This window comes from Microcaecilia unicolor, chromosome 4, assembly GCF_901765095.1.
Source record: "Microcaecilia unicolor chromosome 4, aMicUni1.1, whole genome shotgun sequence".
Lineage (NCBI taxonomy): Eukaryota > Metazoa > Chordata > Amphibia > Gymnophiona > Siphonopidae > Microcaecilia > Microcaecilia unicolor.
In genome coordinates this window covers 320,443,235-320,463,459 of record NC_044034.1, presented here as the reverse complement: position 1 = coordinate 320,463,459, position 20,225 = coordinate 320,443,235, and the positions used below count along the sequence as shown (strand labels likewise).

At 47.4% G+C, this 20,225-nt stretch overlaps 1 protein-coding gene across 2 annotated transcripts in view; it reads left to right on the top strand.

Moving 5' to 3' along the window:
* Positions 1-20,225, top strand: part of LOC115469357 (disintegrin and metalloproteinase domain-containing protein 9-like) — a 240,843-nt gene that overhangs the window by 8,683 nt on the left and 211,935 nt on the right. Inside the window, exon 2 of one of the 2 annotated variants that reach the window (XM_030201903.1) lies at positions 2,752-2,846. In XM_030201903.1, coding sequence (XP_030057763.1) covers positions 2,752-2,846 — 95 coding nt within the window. Of the gene's footprint in view, positions 1-2,751; positions 2,847-20,225 lie in introns of those variants that run through there. The other variant, XM_030201904.1, reaches the window with a different exon arrangement.

Sequence of the window (20,225 nt, the reverse complement as noted above, 5' to 3'; positions counted from 1 at the left end):
TCACACAGGAAAAAACAATAATCCCTCCCAAAACAACACACTTTTCACTCTGAGTAGTTCAGCAGCACACAGTTCAAAACAGCTTGAACTCTAAGGGGAGATACGGTCCACCCTTTCTGGGTCACACTTTCACTATCACTGACCCTTCTCCCGCATGATCCGTTTACTTTCACTTTTCAGCCCAGCTGCCATACCAAGAAACCATCTGCTTCCTCAGCTTTTTTCCCAATGACTGGGCCCTTGCTGCTCTATGTCCATCGGCTCCTCCAGGCTCTCTCCCTTCTCTCTCTCTCCAGCCTCTTGCCACTCCATGGGTTCCTCGTCCCACCCTTTTCCCAGCTGTTTCTCCTCCTCCTGATTAACCCCAGGGGACACCTCCCTTGCCTTGTCATGGTTCTCCCCTGGAGGCTGCTGGGAAGGATAGTTTCTATACCAGGGTTTTCCCCGGGGCTGATGGGTATTGTAGTTCTTCTCCAGCCTCCATTTTTCAGTGGGAAGGGACCCTTTCTTTTCTCCCTCTGCGGACGTAGCAAAGGCAAGGCTCTGTTCTGTCTCCCTTTCCTCTGGACCCTCTTCACTTCTTCTTCTTCCACTTCCATTTTATCCACCTCCTCATCCTCCTCTTCACAACACACACACACAACTGACAAACAAGCCCTGCTTTGCTGCCTCAAACAACTGGTTGTAAGGAGCGACTGACCCTCCACTGTCACAGGGACTCCTAGCATCTCTCCCCCTCTCTCTCACACACACAACACACACATACATACACACCAGGGCCGTGCCAACACGGTAAGTGGGGTAAGCACCGCAGGGGGGCGCCTGCCTTCAAGGGCGCCGCTGCGGTGCTGCCCCGCCATATCGCTCCGCTCACGCTGCTCCGCTCTCGTCTCCTGCCACCACCCAGCTTGTTTTTTAAAAAATCCATGCAGCGACGCAGGCAGCGGTGTGCGCCTGTGAAGGGAGAAAATCGCCTTGCTGGCGTCGGGCAGGTAAATACGGCGAGCCAATCAGATGAAAGCTTTCAAAGGCTAGCTAGGGGAGGTCTAAGAGGTCGCCCAATCAGGACTAGGCTTACACTTCAATTTGTGCTCTGGGCGGGGTAAATTGTGAGAAGTAGAGTGAGTTGGTAAGGAGGGCTGAGGCTGACGGCTGCTCGTGCAGGGGTTATGGAGAGAAAGGTAGCCAGGGACTTCAGGCACAAGGTAAGATCCCCAGAAGCTGTCGCTGAGCCAGACAGTTCTAGAATTGTTTACTAGTTTTAACTTCCAGCCAGCTAGCTTACACTTCAGCAGTGCTTTTACAGAAATGGGTCAGGTGACTTTGCAAGGACTATGGACTCCTTTGGTAACAATTAGCCTGAAAAGGAGAAGAGTGTTTTGTACTTTGACATTTGTTTAAGGCGCTATATGTTTCAGTGTAGGTTGAGAGACAGGAAAAATAATGGCATAGATAATTTTACATGGACTGGCAAGATGATTTGAAAATTTTGTAAAATATTTTTGTTTCCCTGTATTGCTAGCACTCTCTCACTGAATATCCTTACAGCTGGTTTGTAAGACCACTGAACTGACTGTATTGTGCTCTAGTACCCACATCCATAATGAGTCTTAATTAAAACAAATAAATCATAAATACTGAATTAAAATCCAACTTGGCTGCCTTTGATGTATGTATATTTTTTAATTCACAAAGAGAGTGTGAGACAATCCTGCTTATTTTCGAAGGAGAAGGGTGGCCATCTTCTGCCCTGCGTGTGCGCCTGTGAAGGAAGAAAATCGCCTCGCTGGCGTCGGGCCTTCCCTCGCTGTGTCCCACCCTCGAGGAAATAGGAAGTTACCTCAGAAGAGGGCGGGACACAACGAGGGAAGGCCCGATGCCAGCGAGTCGATTTTCTCCCTTCACAGCACACACAGGGCAGACGGGAGGCGCTGCCTGCGTCGCTGCATGGATTTAAAAAAAAAAGGCAGGGTGGTGGCAGGAGAATAGGGCTCTGTCGGCTCTCGACGGGGGGGGGGGGGGGCTCAGATGGGAGATGGGGAGCTCACAGGGGAGAAGGGGATTGGGGAGGGGTGGGGGAGCTCAGGGGTTCTCAGAGGGGAGAAGGGGATTGGGGAGGGGTGGTGGGGGGCGCCAACTGATAGTCTGCAGGGGGGCGCCAGAGACCCTAGGCACGGCCCTGATACACACATATAAACACACACTCTCATTTTCTCTCTCTCACCCTCCACTGTTACAGCGACTCCTTGCACCTCTCTCTCAGAACATACTATATAAAACTGAACTGTACACATCCACTTATTTCTTGCTTTGGCTATTTGCTGTTTACACAAAGAACATAGTATATAAAAGTGTACTATACACATCAACTCACATTACGTTCATCAACTTTTAAATTACATTTCAGAAATAAAAAATCTTGCCCGTTTTAATGGGCTTAACGGCTTGTATATTAATATTTTTCCAGATGATCACTTCTTGCGTTTTCATTCTCTGTGTGAAATCATTAATTGTTTCTCTGAAAAGTCTAATATGGTTTTAATAGAGGAAATTTTACAAGCCTGCACTTTTGATTTTCTTGAGTAGCTTTTCTGGAAAGACTTTGTATTCCCCAAAATACTACCAATTGACTTTTCAGGTGCAACACACCGATCAAATTGTAGTTCTGAAGCACAGCACACTGAATGTTTTTTTAAAAATTGGATTTATTTGTTTTTTTTTATCATCTGTTTCATCTTTTTATTCTTTCAGGTTCCCAACAGACTGCAGGGCTTTCATCCTATGAAATTATGGTTCCTCGTCAGTTAACACGAGAGAGGCGCGAAGTTCCTGAGCCCTCAAGATGGGTACTGACCTCTAACCTGCCTAAGAGAGCCACTGACTAGTACTGAGGGCTTAATATGGGTGGGAAATCACAGTGCATGATGACAAAGTTTTAGGTCACAATAATAAAATATTCTTTTTGGGTGTTATCAACTGAAAATGAACCCTTTAACAAGTGGAAAAGCATGCTGAGCGTGACTTATGGAATTCTTTCCAGGCCCTCCATTTATGTATGTAGCTTCATTGTCTCTGTGTGTATTTGAATTACAGGAGGGCATGGCTGGGAGAATAGGGGTAGGTGGTTATGCATTTTTGGTGGGGGGCATGGTTTTTGGAGGGGTAGTTTGGAGGTGGGAGTAGTGTGGATAGGTGGGAGGCTAACTGGGAAGTAACATAGTAACATAGTAGATGACGGCAGAAAAAGACCTGCACGGTCCATCCAGTCTGCCCAACAAGACCAACTCGTATGTGCTACTTTTTGTGCATACCCTACCTTGATTTGTACCTGTCCTCTTCAGGGCACAGACCGTATAAGTCTGCCCAGCACTATCCCCGCCTCCCACCCACCAGCCTCGCCTCCCACCACCGGCTCTGGCACAGACCGTGTAAGTCTGCCCAGCACTATCCCTGCCTCCCATCCACCAGCCCCGCCTCCCACCACCAGCTCTGGCACAGATCGTATAAGTCTGCCCAGCATTATCCCCACCTCCCAACCACCAGTCCTGCCTCCCTCCACCGGCTGTGGCACAGACCGTATAAGTCTGCCCAGCACTACCCCCACCTCCCAACCACCAGTCCCGCCTCCCACCACCGGAGTTTGGGGGGGGGGGGGTAACTATGGGTAATTTTTGAGGGTAGGAGTAGTTTTGGGGAATGGAATGGTAGTAGGCAGTTTGATAGGAGTAGTTCCCTAATCACTGTGTTTCACTGTATCTAATTATGTATGCTGCTTCTCCTGTAGAAAGGTATAGGATCATTTTGGGGGGGTAGCTTGTTTCTCTGGAACCATCAGTCTAATCTGGTACATTTTCAAACTTGATATTTTTTTACTGTTTTGTTTCCTTTTTTGGAGAGGTATTTTCCCCCCCAGGCTTAGTAACATAGTAATTGATGGCAGATAAAGACCTGAACGGTCCATCCAGTCTGCCTAACAGTCACACTCAGTATCAATTCATGATTAAATCAACAATGAATGTGATATTATATACTTTCACGAGTCTTTCTTTGGTGTTTCTGGGACATAGACCGTAGAAGTCTGCCCAGTTCTGTTCTTATGCTCCACCTACTGGAGATGCCGTCAAAGCTCACTCCTGCCTATCAAATCCATCTTGTCATTTGTGGGACCCAGACCGTAAAAGTCTGCCCAGCACTGTCCTCGGTTCCAGCTACTGAAGTTGCCATTGAAGCCCTTTCCAGCCTATCCTAAACTGGATTGCCACATACAGACACAGACTTGCAAAGTCCTCCTGGCACTGGCCTTTCTTCACAGCCGGAGTAGCTGTCCAAGTGTCACTGACACATCCACCCCCTGCAGTCATTTTTTAATTTAATTTATTTTTGTTTTGTACTATCTATTTTCTAAATAGGGTTCCTCTGTGTTTGTCCCATGCCTTTTTTAATTCCATCACTGTTTTTGTCTCTACCACCTCCCTTGGGAGGGCATTACACCCTCTCTGTGAAAAAGAATTTACTGACATTACTCCTAAGTCCACCACCCCGCAATCTCAGCTCATGTCCTCCAGTTTTACCATTTCCCCTTCTCTGGAAGAGATTTGTTTCTATATTAATACCTTTAAAGTATTTAAACGTCTGTATTATATCTTCCCTTTTCCTTCTTTCCTCTAGGCTATACATATTCAGGTCTTCCAGTCTCTTCTCATATGTCAGACATTCTTAACTACTTATGTCTTATGTAATGTAACTTTGGTTTCCTTAATGTCCCTCCGGACCGGCCCAGGGTTGGACTGATGGGTTGTGCACGCCTTCCAGTAGGTGGAGACTGAGAAACTTCTGACTAGAGCCCTGGCCATGTGACCCTAGCCTCAATATTTTCTCAGTCTCCAGCAGATGGTAGAAGGTGAGCCCATTAGTCTCTCTCTTTCTCTACTTAAAAAAAAAAAAATGTTCCCTTCTGTGCCTGGGGAATCCAGTATAGAGGCTAGGAAGATAGCAATTTTTTTTCCTTTCCAGCTTCTGGGGTGCTAAACTCGGGGGTCCCTCCCTCATTTCCTCCCCATCTCCCTTTGGTGCAGGGAAGGGCTAACCCTTTCGGAGGAAAGGTGTTTAGCTTTTGGGAGAGGCAGCCACTTTCTTGTTTGAAAGAAAAACAAGCACCAGTTTGTTTACTAATGCCTTAATTCAGAACAAATGTGTAGAAGTTGACTGTGTCTACTTGAATGTCCATTTCATTTATCTCTGCTATCTCTACTACTACTACACACAGTTCTAGGCGTGGAATGGTATGGTTAGGCTGTGGCACTAACTTGGCTCTACCGGAGATGAAACCCACGTGAGAAATTCCTTTTGCATATATAACTTTCAAGTAGGCCACTGCAGCTATGGCTTTTACAGACACGTCTGAGAAGATGCAGATCTGCTTGCGACAGAGAGTACTAAGTGACACAGGACTGTATGTACCTGGAATATGTAGCTGTTCAAGAATCTTTAAGGAATCCTTCCATTTTTCTCACTCTTGTCTCATCTCTTGTGGTAGTGGGGCATCCCACCATCAGTACTTTGGGAAAGTTCTTTTAACAAAGATCTCCTTGGATGGGGATTGGAGTCACAATCCCCAGTGGATTGTATGAGCTGTTGACTGTGGACAAGACACCTCAACGGTATATGGTTTCTCTTGGGTTGAGACTTGAAAGTTGAAGACATCTTTCTTTAGGTCCCAACTTAATCTGAGGTTTCTCTGACGTGGAAGTGTCTACTCTTAAATCAGATTGTCAGTTCTTTGTAACATAGTAACATAGTAGATGATGGCAGAAAAAGACCTGCACGGTCCATCCAGTCTGCCCAACAAGATAAACTCATATGTCCTACTTCTTGTGTATACCTTACCTTGATTTGTATTCCTTTTTCAGGGCACAGACCGTAGAAGTCTTGCCCAGCACTAGCCCCGCCTCCCAAACACCAGCTCCGCTTCCCAATCTCAGCTAAGCTTCTGAGGATCCATTCCTTCTGAACAGGATTCCTTTATGTTTATCCCATGCATGCTTGAATTTCGCTACCGTTTTCATCCTCACCACCTCCCGCGGGAGGGCATTCCAAGCATCCACCACTCTCTCTGTGAAAAAATACTTCCTGACATTTTTTTTGAGTCTGCCCCCCTTCAATCTCATATCATGTCCTCTAGTTCTACCGCCTTCCCATCTCTGGAAAAGGTTCGTTTGCGGATTAATACCTTTCAAATATTTGAACGTCTGTATCATATCACCCCTGTTTCTCCTTTCCTCCAGGGTATACATGTTCAGGTCAGCAAGTCTCTCCTCATACGTCTTGTAATGCAAATCCCATACCATTCTTGTAGCTTTTCTTTGCACCGCTTCAATTCTTTTTACATCCTTAGCAAGGTACGGCCTCCAAAACTGAACACAATACTCCAGGTGAGGCCTCACCAACGACTTTTATAGGGGCATTAAAACCTCTTTTCTTCTGCTGGTTACACCTCTCTCTATACAGCCTAGCAACCTTCTCGCTACGGCCACTGCCTTGTCACACTGTTTCGTTGTCTTCAGATCCTCAGATACTATCACCCCAAGATCCCTTTCCCCGTCCATACCTATCAGACTCTCCCCGCCTAACACATACGTCTCCCGTGGATTTCTACTCCCTAAGTGCATCACTTTGCATTTCTTCGCATTGAATTTTAATGGCCAAACCTTAGACCATTCTTCTAGCTTCCGCAGGAGAAGCCCCGGGATACATGACAGACTTGATCGACCTACCAGCTAGAAACACATCCGAATCAACACGAACATATCTAAATCTGCACTACCCAAGCTGCAAAGGACTAAAATAGCTTGCAGGAAATTCTCTCATTACTTCTGCTGTTAGAGGCAATTTTGTAAAGTCTCAAATTGGCCTCTTCTTGCATTGCTTGTGTTTTTTTTTTTTTGACATATATGGTTAAATCTGTTTATTGCAATTGGGAAAGTACAAGTGTGAACAATACCTTCACATTGGCTAGAAACAGGGTTTCAATAAATGCATCATTAAACTGAGAGAAGGCAGGTGAAAAGGGATCAAGAAAGTCACGAGGAAAGGGGGTGCAGAGAGCAGGGGAACCCCAGCGGGGCAGATTTCATACTCACAACTCCAGCATTCAGAAAGCCGGGCTACCGGAGGCTGAGAGGTTAGCAGGGTTAAGGAAGAAGGGGAGGAACTACCATTCCCAGAATGCCTCTCTTCCCCACTCGGCTGTGCAGGAGCTAGGGGAGGGGATAGAAGATTGGGAAATGGTTTCTGAGGAAGGTAATGAGGGCCAGCTGGAGAGGTGGGGGGCGGAGCAAGCTGGGGATGAGGATAAAATGGAAGTAACTGAAGGACTGGGGAACAGATGGAGATTGGGGCTCTGGCCCAAACCGAGAAAGATATTGTGAGGGGGTGGCTGGCAGCTCCTTGGAGACGGTGGTGGAAGGCCAGAGGAGAGAGGCTGAGGCACTGGGGAAGGTCTCTGCTAAAGAGGGGACAGGTGCTGACCTCTGGGAAGAGACAGGAACTCAGTACAATTCAAACCCCAGCATGAACAAGGTGAAAAAGAGCTGTTTATCTGTGCTGTAAGATGGAGCAAGAAAAGCTGTATAAACTGTTTGATACTGGAAAGTGCTGTGGCTGCAAAATACAGAGCTACTGTGTTTTCTTTCTGGTTATGCTTTGTTCCAAAGAGAAGTAATTTTGGTTAAAAGGAGTGAAGTTACATGGACTGTTTAAACCTGAAAGGTACTTTGGCAGCAAACCTTAACTAATGTGCTAGGTCCTGATTAGAATTACTACTACTACTACTACTACTATAAATCACTAAAGGACTAATCAAGAAGACTGCTTTTGTGTTAAAGTAAGGACATTGTAGGAGCTGCTTGGGCCTGAAAAGGGGCAAGACCTGCAAGAACTTGGAATTAAGGTGTTTTCCTTTGTGTTTATGTTGAATGGAAGCAGGAAAATAAATTTTTTTTCTTATAAACCTTTTGCCTTGTTTGAGCCTCTGTGGAAAGAGCAGAGGGAGGAGGGAGTCCTGCGAGCTCTCGGGTCTGGAGCCGAGTCCCAGAGCAGCCCAACATGGTGTGGAGTGAGGCAACGGCCGTGTAAAGAAGGAAGCTAAGCAGGGTTGAGCCTGGCTGGGTCCTGGAAGGGCGACCCAGCTACAAAACATATCAATTTACCCCCCCTCCTTCCTTCCCCAGAACAAATTAAGTATAAGAGGCTTTAACTCATAGCCTTCCATGTGCTTAGCAAACTCCCTCTTCCCTCCTCCCTCATTCCAACACACCCCAAAACCTCCCATAATCCTAAAACCTACATGTGAATAATCTGTATCAAACCACTATAAAGATAGAACATTTGCGATGGGACTCCTTGCCTTAGATGACAAATCCCAAACCATCCAAAACTGTTTCTTCCTCTTCACCATAAGACCTCCAACAACATCTACTATAATAAAACTCACCCTCAACGTTCTGAAGACACTGACGTCACTGCAGGCACTCACACACCGGTTCGTAAGTTCATGGTAGTGAAGCCACAACACTGACCATGTCTCCGTGCCCCGCCCTCACGTGATGACGTCGAGGGCGGAACAATTACAAAAAAACGAAAAAGAACGAACGGGGAGCTACTCCTACCCTTCGAATGAATCGCTGCAGACTGCCAAACAAAGAAAACGTCCTGAGGACGTGCCCAAACGAAGCCATCTCTCTCTGCCCATGTCTCCTAGCCCCGCTCTCACGTCTAACGTTATGACGTCGAGGGCGGAGACATGGCCAGAGAGAGATGGCTTCAACCAACGAACCCTACAGTGACCACAAAGGCCCAGCTACCCTCCAACCACCCCTCCACAAATGGCGCCGCCACAATCGCCGTCGCCGTCAACGCCGCTCCCACCCTCCACTCACCCCTCTCCGTCTGCCACCGGAACGCCGGACAAAGTGATGAGTTACAGGGGAGTGGGAGAGGAGAGGGAGGACAGGAAAGGAGCGCGTGGGACTTGGGAGAGAGGGAGACAGCAACGGAGGGAGGGGGGAGCCCTTGCTAGCGCCCGTTTCATTTCAGGCAGAAACAGGCCTTTCCTTGTCATCAAGCAGATGAAGCCATTACGTATGGGTTATGTCCATCAACCATCAGGGGAGATAGAGAGCACTCAAACTTTCACAGTGCCCTCTTGGCCAGCTAGCTCCACTGCCTCTTCAGTATTCTCTATCTCCCCTAGCAGGGTGGCTGCAGCTTGTTCGAGCTCCAGAAAAATCTGCCGGGAGGTGGTTCCTGGCTTGCCAGTTGTTAACCGGGGTGTTGGAGGCTATAGCAGCTTCACTTTAAAGGCACATAGGTTAGCTCTTTCCCTGCCTTACCCATACCTCTGTGGATGTGGACATATTGCCTTGCTTTCCCTGTCCTTACCCACCAACAGTGGATGCAGGCATATAGGTTCGCCCTTTCCCTGCCTTTCCCACTCATCTGAGCCTCTGGAGTCTTCAATACCTCTGCTTTCCTCACAGCTTAAAAAAAAAAAAAAAAAAAAAAAAGTCACGTCGCGTTTTTAAACGCAGAGACGCTGGAACAGAGGTTTTTGACCTGATTTTCAGCAGGATCGTAGTTGTACACTAGATCCTTTGAGGTAAGAGTGTTTTCCAACTCCTCCGGGGTGGGCCCACGATCGGGGTGATTTTGGCGCGAAACCGCCATTTTGGATTTTACCGCCGTTTTTCGGGGATGGCTGCGGACAATGTAAAGCGCTGTTCCACTTGTGGCAAGCGCAAATCAGCAGCAGGGCTCTGTAAATCGTGCTGTACTGGCGTAGGAGCCGGCCCGAGCATGGCGAGCGATGTTTCTTCCTGCTCTGAGCTGGCAGCGGGCGCCATTTTGCTTACACCGCATGGCGCCGGGTGGGACACCTCGAGATGAGGTTATTTCAGGAGTGGCTAGCACCGGACAGGATTTGGGTGCCCAGGGTGAGATTTTCTCCCCGGATTTTGTGCTTTTGCTGCATAAAGCATACATGATGAAAAGAGCCCTTCCTCAAGGGTCGCCTGAGGCTCCTCTGCTTGCCCCCCCAATGGATTCTGGCCTGGGACTGCCCAGTGAGGCTTTTTTCCCGGATGCTTGGCCTAAAGATAAGCGCAGAAGGGTTAATTCCCCTTCAGATTGTGGTGCACCTTTTTCCCCCCCGTGGTCAGGGTGTGAGGATTCGGAGAACTCTGACAGACATTCTTGGTCTGAGGAACCAGAGTCGGGTGCGGATTTACCACAGGATCTGGATGATCCCTCCGCGGTGAGGATTTTCCACCGTGATGAGCTGCCAGCGCTTATTTCAGATACCCTGCAGGCCCTCTCGATTGAAGATCCTGACAGTGGCATGGCCTCCTCGGGTAATCCCAGGATGGCTAGTACCAAGAAAGCTGCTCGGGCCTTCCCTTTGCATGACTCCATCCTAGAGCTTGTTTCGGCTCAGTGGGCTGACCCCGAGGGATCTTTGAGAGTTTCCAGGGCTATGGGGCAGTTATATCCTCTGTGTGAGGGACATATGGCTCGTTTTCAAATGCCTACAGTGGATGCCCTAGTCACTGCGGTGACAAAGAGAACTACCCTCCCTGTTGAAGGAGGTGTTGCCCTGAAGGATGTTCAAGACCGTACGCTGGAAACAGCATTGAAACGGTCCTTTGAAATTGCAGGTCTCACTGTTCGGGCATCTGCATGCAGCTGTTATGCTGTGAGAGCCTGCCTAGCTTGGCTGCAACAGGCAGTGGCTCAGCCCGGAGATGGAGCGGAGCCCTTCTTGGATGTGGCTCCGCGGATGGAGGTAGCCTTGTCCTTTCTGGCTGATGCCCTTTATGACCTTGTCAGAGCTTCGGCTAAACAAATGGCAGTAGCAGGGGCGGCTCGCCGTCGTCTGTGGCTACGACACTGGGCAGCGGACATGGCCTCTAAGCAAAGGTTGGTGAAGTTGCCTTTTCAAGGACTTCTCCTATTTGGTGAGGAGTTGGAGAAAATTGTGAAAGGCCTGGGTGATCCAAAACCCCAGCGCTTGCCCGAAGATAGGCAGAGGCCTTCCTCTAAGGGCCAGGCGGTCCACTCCTCGTACAGACCTCGCTTCCGTGAAGCTAGAAGGTACCGCCCGGGGCATTCTGCTGGGTTCACTTCACGTGCCCGTGGTCAGCAGAGGAACTCCTTTCGCTCGGACAAGCGTTCCGCAGCTGGTGGCTCAAGACCAGGAGTTCAGGGGCGACCCTCTCAATGATGGTGCGCCGGCCCTCTCCTCGATGCCTGTCATCGGAGGACGGCTTTCCCTCTTTGTCGAGGAGTGGGCCAAGATTTCCTCAGATCAGTGGGTTCTGGACCTGATCAGAGATGGATACAGAATAGAATTCAACGCCCCAGTAAGAGACGTGTTTGTGGAGTCCCGATGCGGTTCTGCCGTTAAACGGGCGGCGGTGGAGGAGACTTTACAAGGTCTGATTCAGTTAGGGGCAGTGACCCCGGTGCCTCCCGCCGAGCAAGGCTGCGGTCGATACTCCATCTACTTTGTGGTGCCACGAAAAGGTGGGTCCTTTCGCCCTATTCTGGACTTAAAAGAAGTGAACAAGTCCCTGAGAGTGCGGCATTTCCACATGGAATCCCTGCGCTCTGTCATAGCGGCGGTTCAGCCAGGAGAGTTTCTCACGTCTCTAGACCTGAAAGAAGCTTACTTGCACATACCGATTTGGCCCCCGCACCAGAAGTTTCTGAGGTTTGCGGTGTTGGGAAAACATTTCCAGTTCAGGGCCTTGCCTTTTGGCCTCGCCACAGCTCCCCGAACCTTTTCGAAGGTAATGGTGGTAGTAGCTGCTTTTCTCAGGCGAGAAGGTATCAGGGTTCACCCGTACCTAGACGACTGGTTCATCAGAGCAGACTCTGCAACAGAGAGCTTACAAGCTACAGCCAGAGTGGTCTCAGTACTGCAATCTCTAGGCTGGGTCGTCAATATGGCCAAAAGTCACCTGTCCCCTTCACAATCTCTAGAGTTTTTGGGGGCCAGGTTCGACACAGTCTCGGGCTATGTGTTCCTACCCGAGCTAAGGCGGTGCAAGCTTCAGAATCAGGTCCATCTGCTCCTGAGGATGCCCCGCCCGCGAGCTTGGGACATTGTCCAGCTGCTGGGATCGATGACAGCCACGATGGAAGTGGTACCCTGGGCGAGAGCGCACCTGAGACCTCTACAGTATTCCCTACTCCGGAGATGGTCTCCTATTTCTCAGGATTACCAATGCAGACTTACTTGGCTCCCTGCGGCCCGTCTCAGCATGGAGTGGTGGCTCTCGGACAGCATGCTGCGGCGAGGAATGCCGCTGACGCTCCCTGTTTGGTGCCTAGTGGTAACAGATGCCAGCCTGAAGGGCTGGGGCGCACACTGCAAGGGGAAGCTTGCCCAGGGTCTATGGACACCCGAGGAGTCGGAGTGGTCCATCAACCGCCTAGAGTTGAAAGCGGTGTTTCAGGCGCTTCTGGCCTTTCAAGTGACCCTGGAAGGATTGGCTGTCAGAGTGATGTCGGACAACACGACAACGGTGGCCTATATAAATCAACAAGGCGGAACAAGGTGCAGAGCACTAGCCGCGCAGGCCGAACTGATTTGCCACTGGGCCGAGCTGCATCTTCAGTGTCTGTCGGCAGCTCATATTGCAGGTCAGAGCAATGTGCAGGCCGATTATCTGAGCAGGCATCAGATCGATCCAGCAGAGTGGAATCTGGCAGACGAAGTATTCCTGCAGATCTGTGCCAAATGGGGCAAGCCCGTGATGGATCTAATGGCGACAAGTGCCAATACCAAAGTCCTGTGCTTCTTCAGCAGACGGAGAGATCCTCGCTCGGCGGGGTTGGATGCCTTGGCTCAACCCTGGCCTCCGGGTCTACTTTATGTGTTTCCCCCATGGCCCTTGATAGGGCGCCTGCTCTTGCGGATTCGGCTGCACCCAGGAGAAGTGGTCCTCATCGCCCCGGATTGGTCAAGGAGACCTTGGTATGCAGACCTCCGACAGATGCTCCTGGAGGCTCCTCTGCCGTTACCTCTGGTACCGAACCTGTTGACTCAGGGACCGGTAGCCATGGAGGACGCCGGCCGCTTTGGTCTTACGGCATGGCTATTGAGAGGGCGCAATTGAGGGATAAAGGTTATTCCAATAAAGTTATTTCCACTCTCCTGCAAGCTCGCAAGCGGTCCACTTCCGTGGCTTATGCCAGGATTTGGTGCCTGTTTGAGTCTTGGTGTGCTTCCAGAGCCATTGCTCCAATGCGGGCTCCTGTCTCGCCGATTCTGGACTTTTTGCAGGAAGGTGTACAAAAAGGCTTGGCCTATAATTCCCTATGGGTGCAGGTGGCAGCGTTGGCCTCCCTTCGTGGTAAGGTGGAAGGCGTGTCTTTGGCTGCTCACCCAGATGTGGCACGGTTTCTTAGAGGGGTGCTTCGGCTCCGACCTCCAGTGCGAGCACCCTGTCCAGCTTGGAACTTGGGGCTAGTTTTGAAAACCCTGCAGGCATCTCCTTTTGAGCCGCTTCGGCGAGCATCGGAGAAAAATTTGACACTGAAGGCCGTTTTTCTGGTGGCCATTACCTCGGCGAGACGGGTGTCAGAGCTCCAGGCGCTGTCCTGTAGAGACCCATTTCTGCAATTTTCAGAGTCCGGAGTCACGGTTCGGACCGTGCCTTCCTTTATGCCTAAGGTGGTTTCAGCCTTTCACCTAAACCAGCCTATTTTCTTGCCCTCTTTTTCAGAGGAAGAGTTTCCAGAATCTTTTGGGCAGCTGCACCTTTTGGATGTGCGCAGGACTCTGCTGCAGTATCTGCGAGTTACTAACTCTTTCAGGACTTCTGATCATCTGTTTGTTTTGCTATCCGGTTCTCGCAGAGGGTCTCCAGCGTCTAAAGCCACTATTGCCCGCTGGCTCAAAGAAACTATCTTTTCAGCTTATCTGCTGGCCGGCAGGGTTCCGCCTGTAGCCTTTAAGGCACATTCTACTAGAGCGATTTCTTCCTCTTGGGCTGAAACTGGAGCACTCTCTCTTCAAGAGATATGCAGTGCAGCAACATGGGCTTATAAGCTCTCCTTTGCCCGACATTACAGGCTGGATGTGGCTGCCAGGAGGGATGCGCGTTTTGGTGCACAAGTGCTAGCGCGTGGTGTGGCTTGTTCCCACCCTATCTAGGGATTGCTTTGTTACATCCCATACGTAATGGCTTCATCTGCTTGATGACAAGGAAGGGAAAATTAGGTTCTTACCTTGGTAATTTTCTTTCCTTTAGTCATAGCAGATGAAGCCATGAGCCCTCCCTGTATGATTGTATGCTGTGAATCTGTTTTTCAGGTTCTGTTCTAATTTCCTGAAGTTTCTTCCTTGGGAGAAAGTTGGAAAACAATCTTCAGGATTCATGTTCAGTTTAAATTTAGGAGGATGTGTTCATTCCCTCCAGCATGTTTTTTTTGGAGGTTGTGTTGATTCTCTCCAGGAGGCGCGTGTGTTCCCCTCCAGTTCTATAAATAGGAGGATGAGTTCATTCCCTCCAGTGTGTTGGGAGGATGTGTGATTCCCTCCAGGAGGCACGTGTGTTCCCCTCCACTTATACAATAAGGAGGATGAGTTTATTCCCTCCAGGAGGATGTGCATTCCCTCCTTTATGAGTTCATGCCCTTGTGATGGGCCATTGTTCGCTGTGAGGAAAGCTCTTGTGATTCCCATTGCGGTTTGCCATACTGCTTTGGAAGCTTCAAATACTGAAGAGGCAGTGGAGCTAGCTGGCCAAGAGGGCACTGTGAAAGTCTGAGTGCTCTCTATCTCCCCTGCTGGTTGATGGACATAACCCATACGTAATGGCTTCATTTGCTATGACTAAAGGAAAGAAAATTACCAAGGTAAGAACCTAATTTTCCCTTTTTACTAGTTAAATTATGTAGCACACTTTTCCGCTTCCAAAAGGAAGGTGACGTCTCCAGAAGCCAGTGTTGTAACATGCATGTTTTCCCCACTATGCTTGCCTTACTCAGCAATGTACGACTCCCTTCCCAGTGGACCCACAGAGATCAAACTTGCCAAACAGCCCCATTGGAGAGGCTATGAGAGTTCTATTTAGAATCCCACCCAGATAGATAAGAATACTGGGCCAGAAACACTGAATAGAATCACAAAGCCAAAGGGCATGTAATAGTGTGTTGTCTGTTTCGCAACATTTAACACACACAAGGGAAGAGGCATATCCTGCATAATGAGAAATAGGCTCTAGTTGAAATGCGAAAATGACATTCCCTATAATAGGCACTATAAATCATAGAGGGTATGCACTTGATGGTCCAACCAATATCTGCTGTCGACAGTTGCAGCCCTAGCTCTGTGCTCATTTGTGTGTTATGGCCAGATAATTTTTAAGTGGGGCTATTTTACAAAGTTCTTTATATAGATCTGATACTGACATCACTTGTTCTCTATCTTTGCCCCAAAATTTACCTATCAGACCTTAGTAAAAGGAACCCTGTTGTAGAGAGCATATGTAATGACTTATCTGTATATATGCAAAAATATCCAGACCTAATAACACCTTACACCTGCAGGAGGTCAGCAGAGAGCCATATTGTTCCATTTTGCTACATTTGAGATGTCATATGCAAAATGCCATTTCAGGCTGTCTGAGATAGGGAGGGTGTGTTCTGGGGTGGTTATGTTGTTGGGTTTGTTCGTGTTATATTGGGATGATAGGAAGAGGCAGTATGTTTTTTCTGTGTTCAGATTTAGTTAAAATGCATTCGCCCATGAGTTCATGATGTTCAAGCTGAGTTTGATTTCTTTGGTGATTTCTGTTAGGTTTGTAAGGGATGTATATTGTGACATCGTCTGCGTATATGCTGCTTATCCTAGAAATAAGCAGTGGATTTTCCCAAGTCCATTTTAATAATGGCTTATGGACCTTTCTTTTAGGAAGCTAGTCAAACCTTTTTTAAACCCCGCTAAGCTAACTGCTTTTACCACATTCTCTGGCAATGAATTCCAGCGTTTTATTATTTTATTTATTTATTTACGTCAATTTATATACCGTATCTTATTGCTACTGCAAGACAGAACGGTTTACAATTTATAAAAAGAAGCAATACAATAAGTACAAATTGGACAAACATTAGAACTCCAATCATTACAGGAAAGCACAGCAAACCCACAAACTAGCTACATAAGATGAGAACAATATAACTCATGATTAGTACACAGGAGAACACCGCAAATACAAAATTAAATACATAATATAATCTACACAGACAGATAATACAGTTTTGACTTAGTATATATTACAGATGCCCAATTTATAACCTTTCTTCCATTATTCTAAATTCTGATCTACATACTCGATAAAGTAGAAGGTTTTCAAAAGTTTCCGAAAATGAAAGTAAGATTTCTCAAGTCTGATCTCTTTTGGAAGGCCATTCCAAAGAGAGGGAGACAAATAGAAAAAAGCCGAATTCCGTGTAGATTCCCATCTAGCCCTAGTGAGAGGAGGAATCACTAACCTGTTGTCTGTCAGGGATCTAAGGGTTCGTGTGGCAGTGTAAGGAATAGTTAGATTTGACAGATAGTCAGGATTTAGTGTATAAAAAGCCTTATGGGTCAAAACTAAAGCTTTAAACTTAACTCTTGCTTCAACCGGAAGCCAGTGCAGTTGATGTAGCAAAGGTGTTACTCTGTCATCCCTCCGGGCCCTACAAATCATACGTGCTGCAGTATTCTGTATTCTTTGTAGTCGCTTCAAGCTAGCTTGAGTGATCCCTGAATATATGATATTACAATAGTCTAAGCGTGAGGTAATATAAGCAGATGTCAGTGTTTTAAGGGAATCCTTACTAATTGAATTCCTAACTGACCGAAGTCTCCTAAGATGGAAAAAAGATTTTTTCACTACGTCAGATATTTGTTCCTCGAAAGTCAGAGCAGAATCAATTATAACCCCAAGGTATCTAAAAGATTTAACTGTAGGGATGTTCTTGCCAAATAGCATAGGTACCACTGCTTGACATGTGCCCTGTCCTACTATCCAAGATGTTATAGTCTTATCTGGATTTAATACTAATTGATATGTTGTGAGCCAATCTGCCACTTTATCCAGACAAATTTGTAGTGGTGTAAGATCCATATTAGATGGTTTAACATAATGAATAAGAAGAAAATCGTCCGCATAAGAATAAAAACTAATACCCATTGTTTGAATGAGAAGTGCCAAGGGACTGACATATAGATTAAACAGTAATGGGGACAGGACCGATCCCTGTGGAACCCACATGGTATTACACATTGAGTGAAGAAATATTTTCTCCGATTTGTTTTAAATTTACTATTTTGTAGCTTCATTGCGTTTCCCCTAATCTTAGTATTTTTAGAAAGAATAAACAAGCAATTCACGTCTACCCATTCTAGTCCATTCATTATTTTATAGACCTCTATCATATTTCCCTTCAGTCGTCTTTTCTCCAAGCTGAAGAGCCCTAGCCGCTTTAACCTTTCCTCATAGGGAAGTCATCCCATTTTTGAGATGCAGTGACCAGAATTTCACACAATATTTGAGTTACAGTTGCATCAGTTATTCAAAGTCGTTAACTCGCGACAGGATTGTGAAAAATTACAGAAGGACCTTACGAGACTGGGAGACTGGGCGGCTAAATGGCAGATGACGTTTAATGTGAGCAAGTGCAAGGTGATGCATGTGGGAAAAAAGAACTCGAATTATAGCTACGTCATGCAAGGTTCCACGTTAGGAGTTACGGACCAAGAAAGGGATCTGGGTGTCGTCGTCGATAATACACTGAAAACCTTCTGCTCAGTGTGCTGCTGCAGCTAGGAAAGCGAATAGAATGTTGGGTATCATTAGGAAAGGTATGGAAAACAGATGTGAGGATGTTATAATGCCGTTGTATCGCTCCATGGTGCGACCGCACCTTGAGTACTGTGTTCAATTCTGGTCGCCCTGCTTTTGAATATGCTCTGTAATTTTGTTCTTTATAATAGCCTCTACCATTTTTCCTGGCACCAACGTCTGGCTCACTGGTCTGTAATTTCCAGGATCACCTCTGGAACCCTTTTTAAAAATCAGCATTACACTGACCACCCTCCAATCTTCCGGAACCATGCTTAATTTTAAAGATAAATTACATATTATTAACAATAGTTCTGCAAAGTTCATTTTTCAATTTTGTCAGTACTCTGGGATGATTTGCTATTCTTCAATTTGTCAGATTGCACCATTACATCTCCCAGGTTTATAGAGACTTCATTCAGTTTCTCTGACTTGGCAGCATTGAATACCATTTCTGGCACCAGTATATCTCCCAAATCTTTCTCAGTGAAGACCGAATTAAAGAATTCATTTAATCTCTCTGCTATGCCTTTGTCTTCCCTGAGTGCCCCTTTTACCCCTCAGTCATCTAGCGGTCTAACCAATTCTTTTGCTAGCTTCTTGCTTTTAATATACGCCCTCCTCTGATGTAACTTCCTATTTCTGTGAAGGCGGGACACAGTGAGAGAAGGCCCAACGAGGCGATCTGTTTCTTTTACAGGCAGAGGCGCATTCACTGCACGCTAGAGCTGTGCCACCGATTCAGCGATTTTTAAACTGCACCGGGTCAGGGGGCTGTCGTAGGACCTGACTGCGGTGCCAGCATCCTTTCGGTCAGGCGCAGCGGGAGTGGAGCACCCCGCCTCAATTTTACACCCGGGGCACCGCCGATTCAGTGATTTTTAAACTGCAGTGCAGCCGGTCGGGTGGCAGAGAGAAGGAGGCTGTTGAGGGAGCTGACGGTAGGCAGGTGGGGACTGGGTCGGGGGGGGGGGCTCAAATGGGAGAAGGGGGCTGGGTTGGGGGGCTCAAATGGGAGAAGGAGACGGGGGCTGGAGCTGGAACTGGGGTCTGAGAAGGGGGCAGGAGGGAGAATGGGGCCATGCCTGGGACAGAGGCAGAGGTGGGACAATGGGTCTGGGGCTGAAAAGGAGGGCAGGTGAGAGAATGGGGCTGGAGCTTAAAAGGGGGGCCCTAATGCAAGGCAGGTGGATTAAGGGGACTGGAACTGGGGGCTGAAAAGGGGGGGCAGAGAGAGAGAGGGGGCAGATCCTGGATGGAAGGGGGAGATAGAGGGAGGGCAGACCCTGGATGGATGGGAGAGGGGGAGGCAAATGGTGGATTGAAGGGGCAGAGAGAAAGGGCCGACAGTGGATGGAAGGGGGAGAGAGAGAGGGCAGACAGGGGGAGATGGTGGATGGAAGGGGCAGAGATAGAGGGCAGACGCTAGATGGAAGGGAGAGAGAGGGAAGATAGTGGTTGGAAGGGGCAGAGGGAGAGAGAGGGCAGATAGTAGATGGAGGAGACAGGGGAGAGAGGGCAGACAGTGGATGGCAGGGGCAGGGAGAGAGAGAAGGTAGACACTGGATGGTAGGGAGAGAGCGAAGACATACTGGATGGAAGGGAGACAGTGAAACAAAGATGAGGCAAGCAGAAATCAGAGACAACAAACTGTAAATATATATTTTTTCTTTTTTTGCTTTAGGATAAAGTAGTATTGTAGCTGTGTTAATAAATGTTTATAAATAGAACATGGAAATAAGGTAATCTTTTTATTGGACTAATTTTAATACATTTTGACTAACTTTCGGAGAGCAAAACCCCCTTCCTTAGGTCAGGATAGGATACTGTAACAGCAGTATACTGTATTGACCTGAGGAAGGAGGTTTTGGCCTCTGAAAGCTAAATGTATTAGTCCAATAAAATGGTATTATTTTATTTTCTATATTTGTTTTATTTCTATTTGTTAATTTGTAAAGTAGTGATTGGTATTTGTTAGTTTTTTCAAATTTACATCTGCTGTCTTTATATTTTGCATAGTACTAGGGGACATTTTCTGTTTCTGTATGTTGCATTGTATGCAGAATCTGGTATCTTGGTTGTTCAGTTTAATTTTTGTTTAAATAGAAAGTTTATGATTACTTATTCTATAGTGGATTAGGGTGTGTGTGAAAAAGACAGGGCTTTTGTTGGCATTGACGATCTGTACTATTGTATCTGGTTTCATTTTACAATAGGTGAATTGATGTTCTAGTGCTCACAGTTGTGTTTAAGGTGCTTTCCTTTTCCTTGTGTGACTCATAGAAATGACTGCTTATGGTATGGTAGCCATAGGTCCCAAGTGTTTTGTAT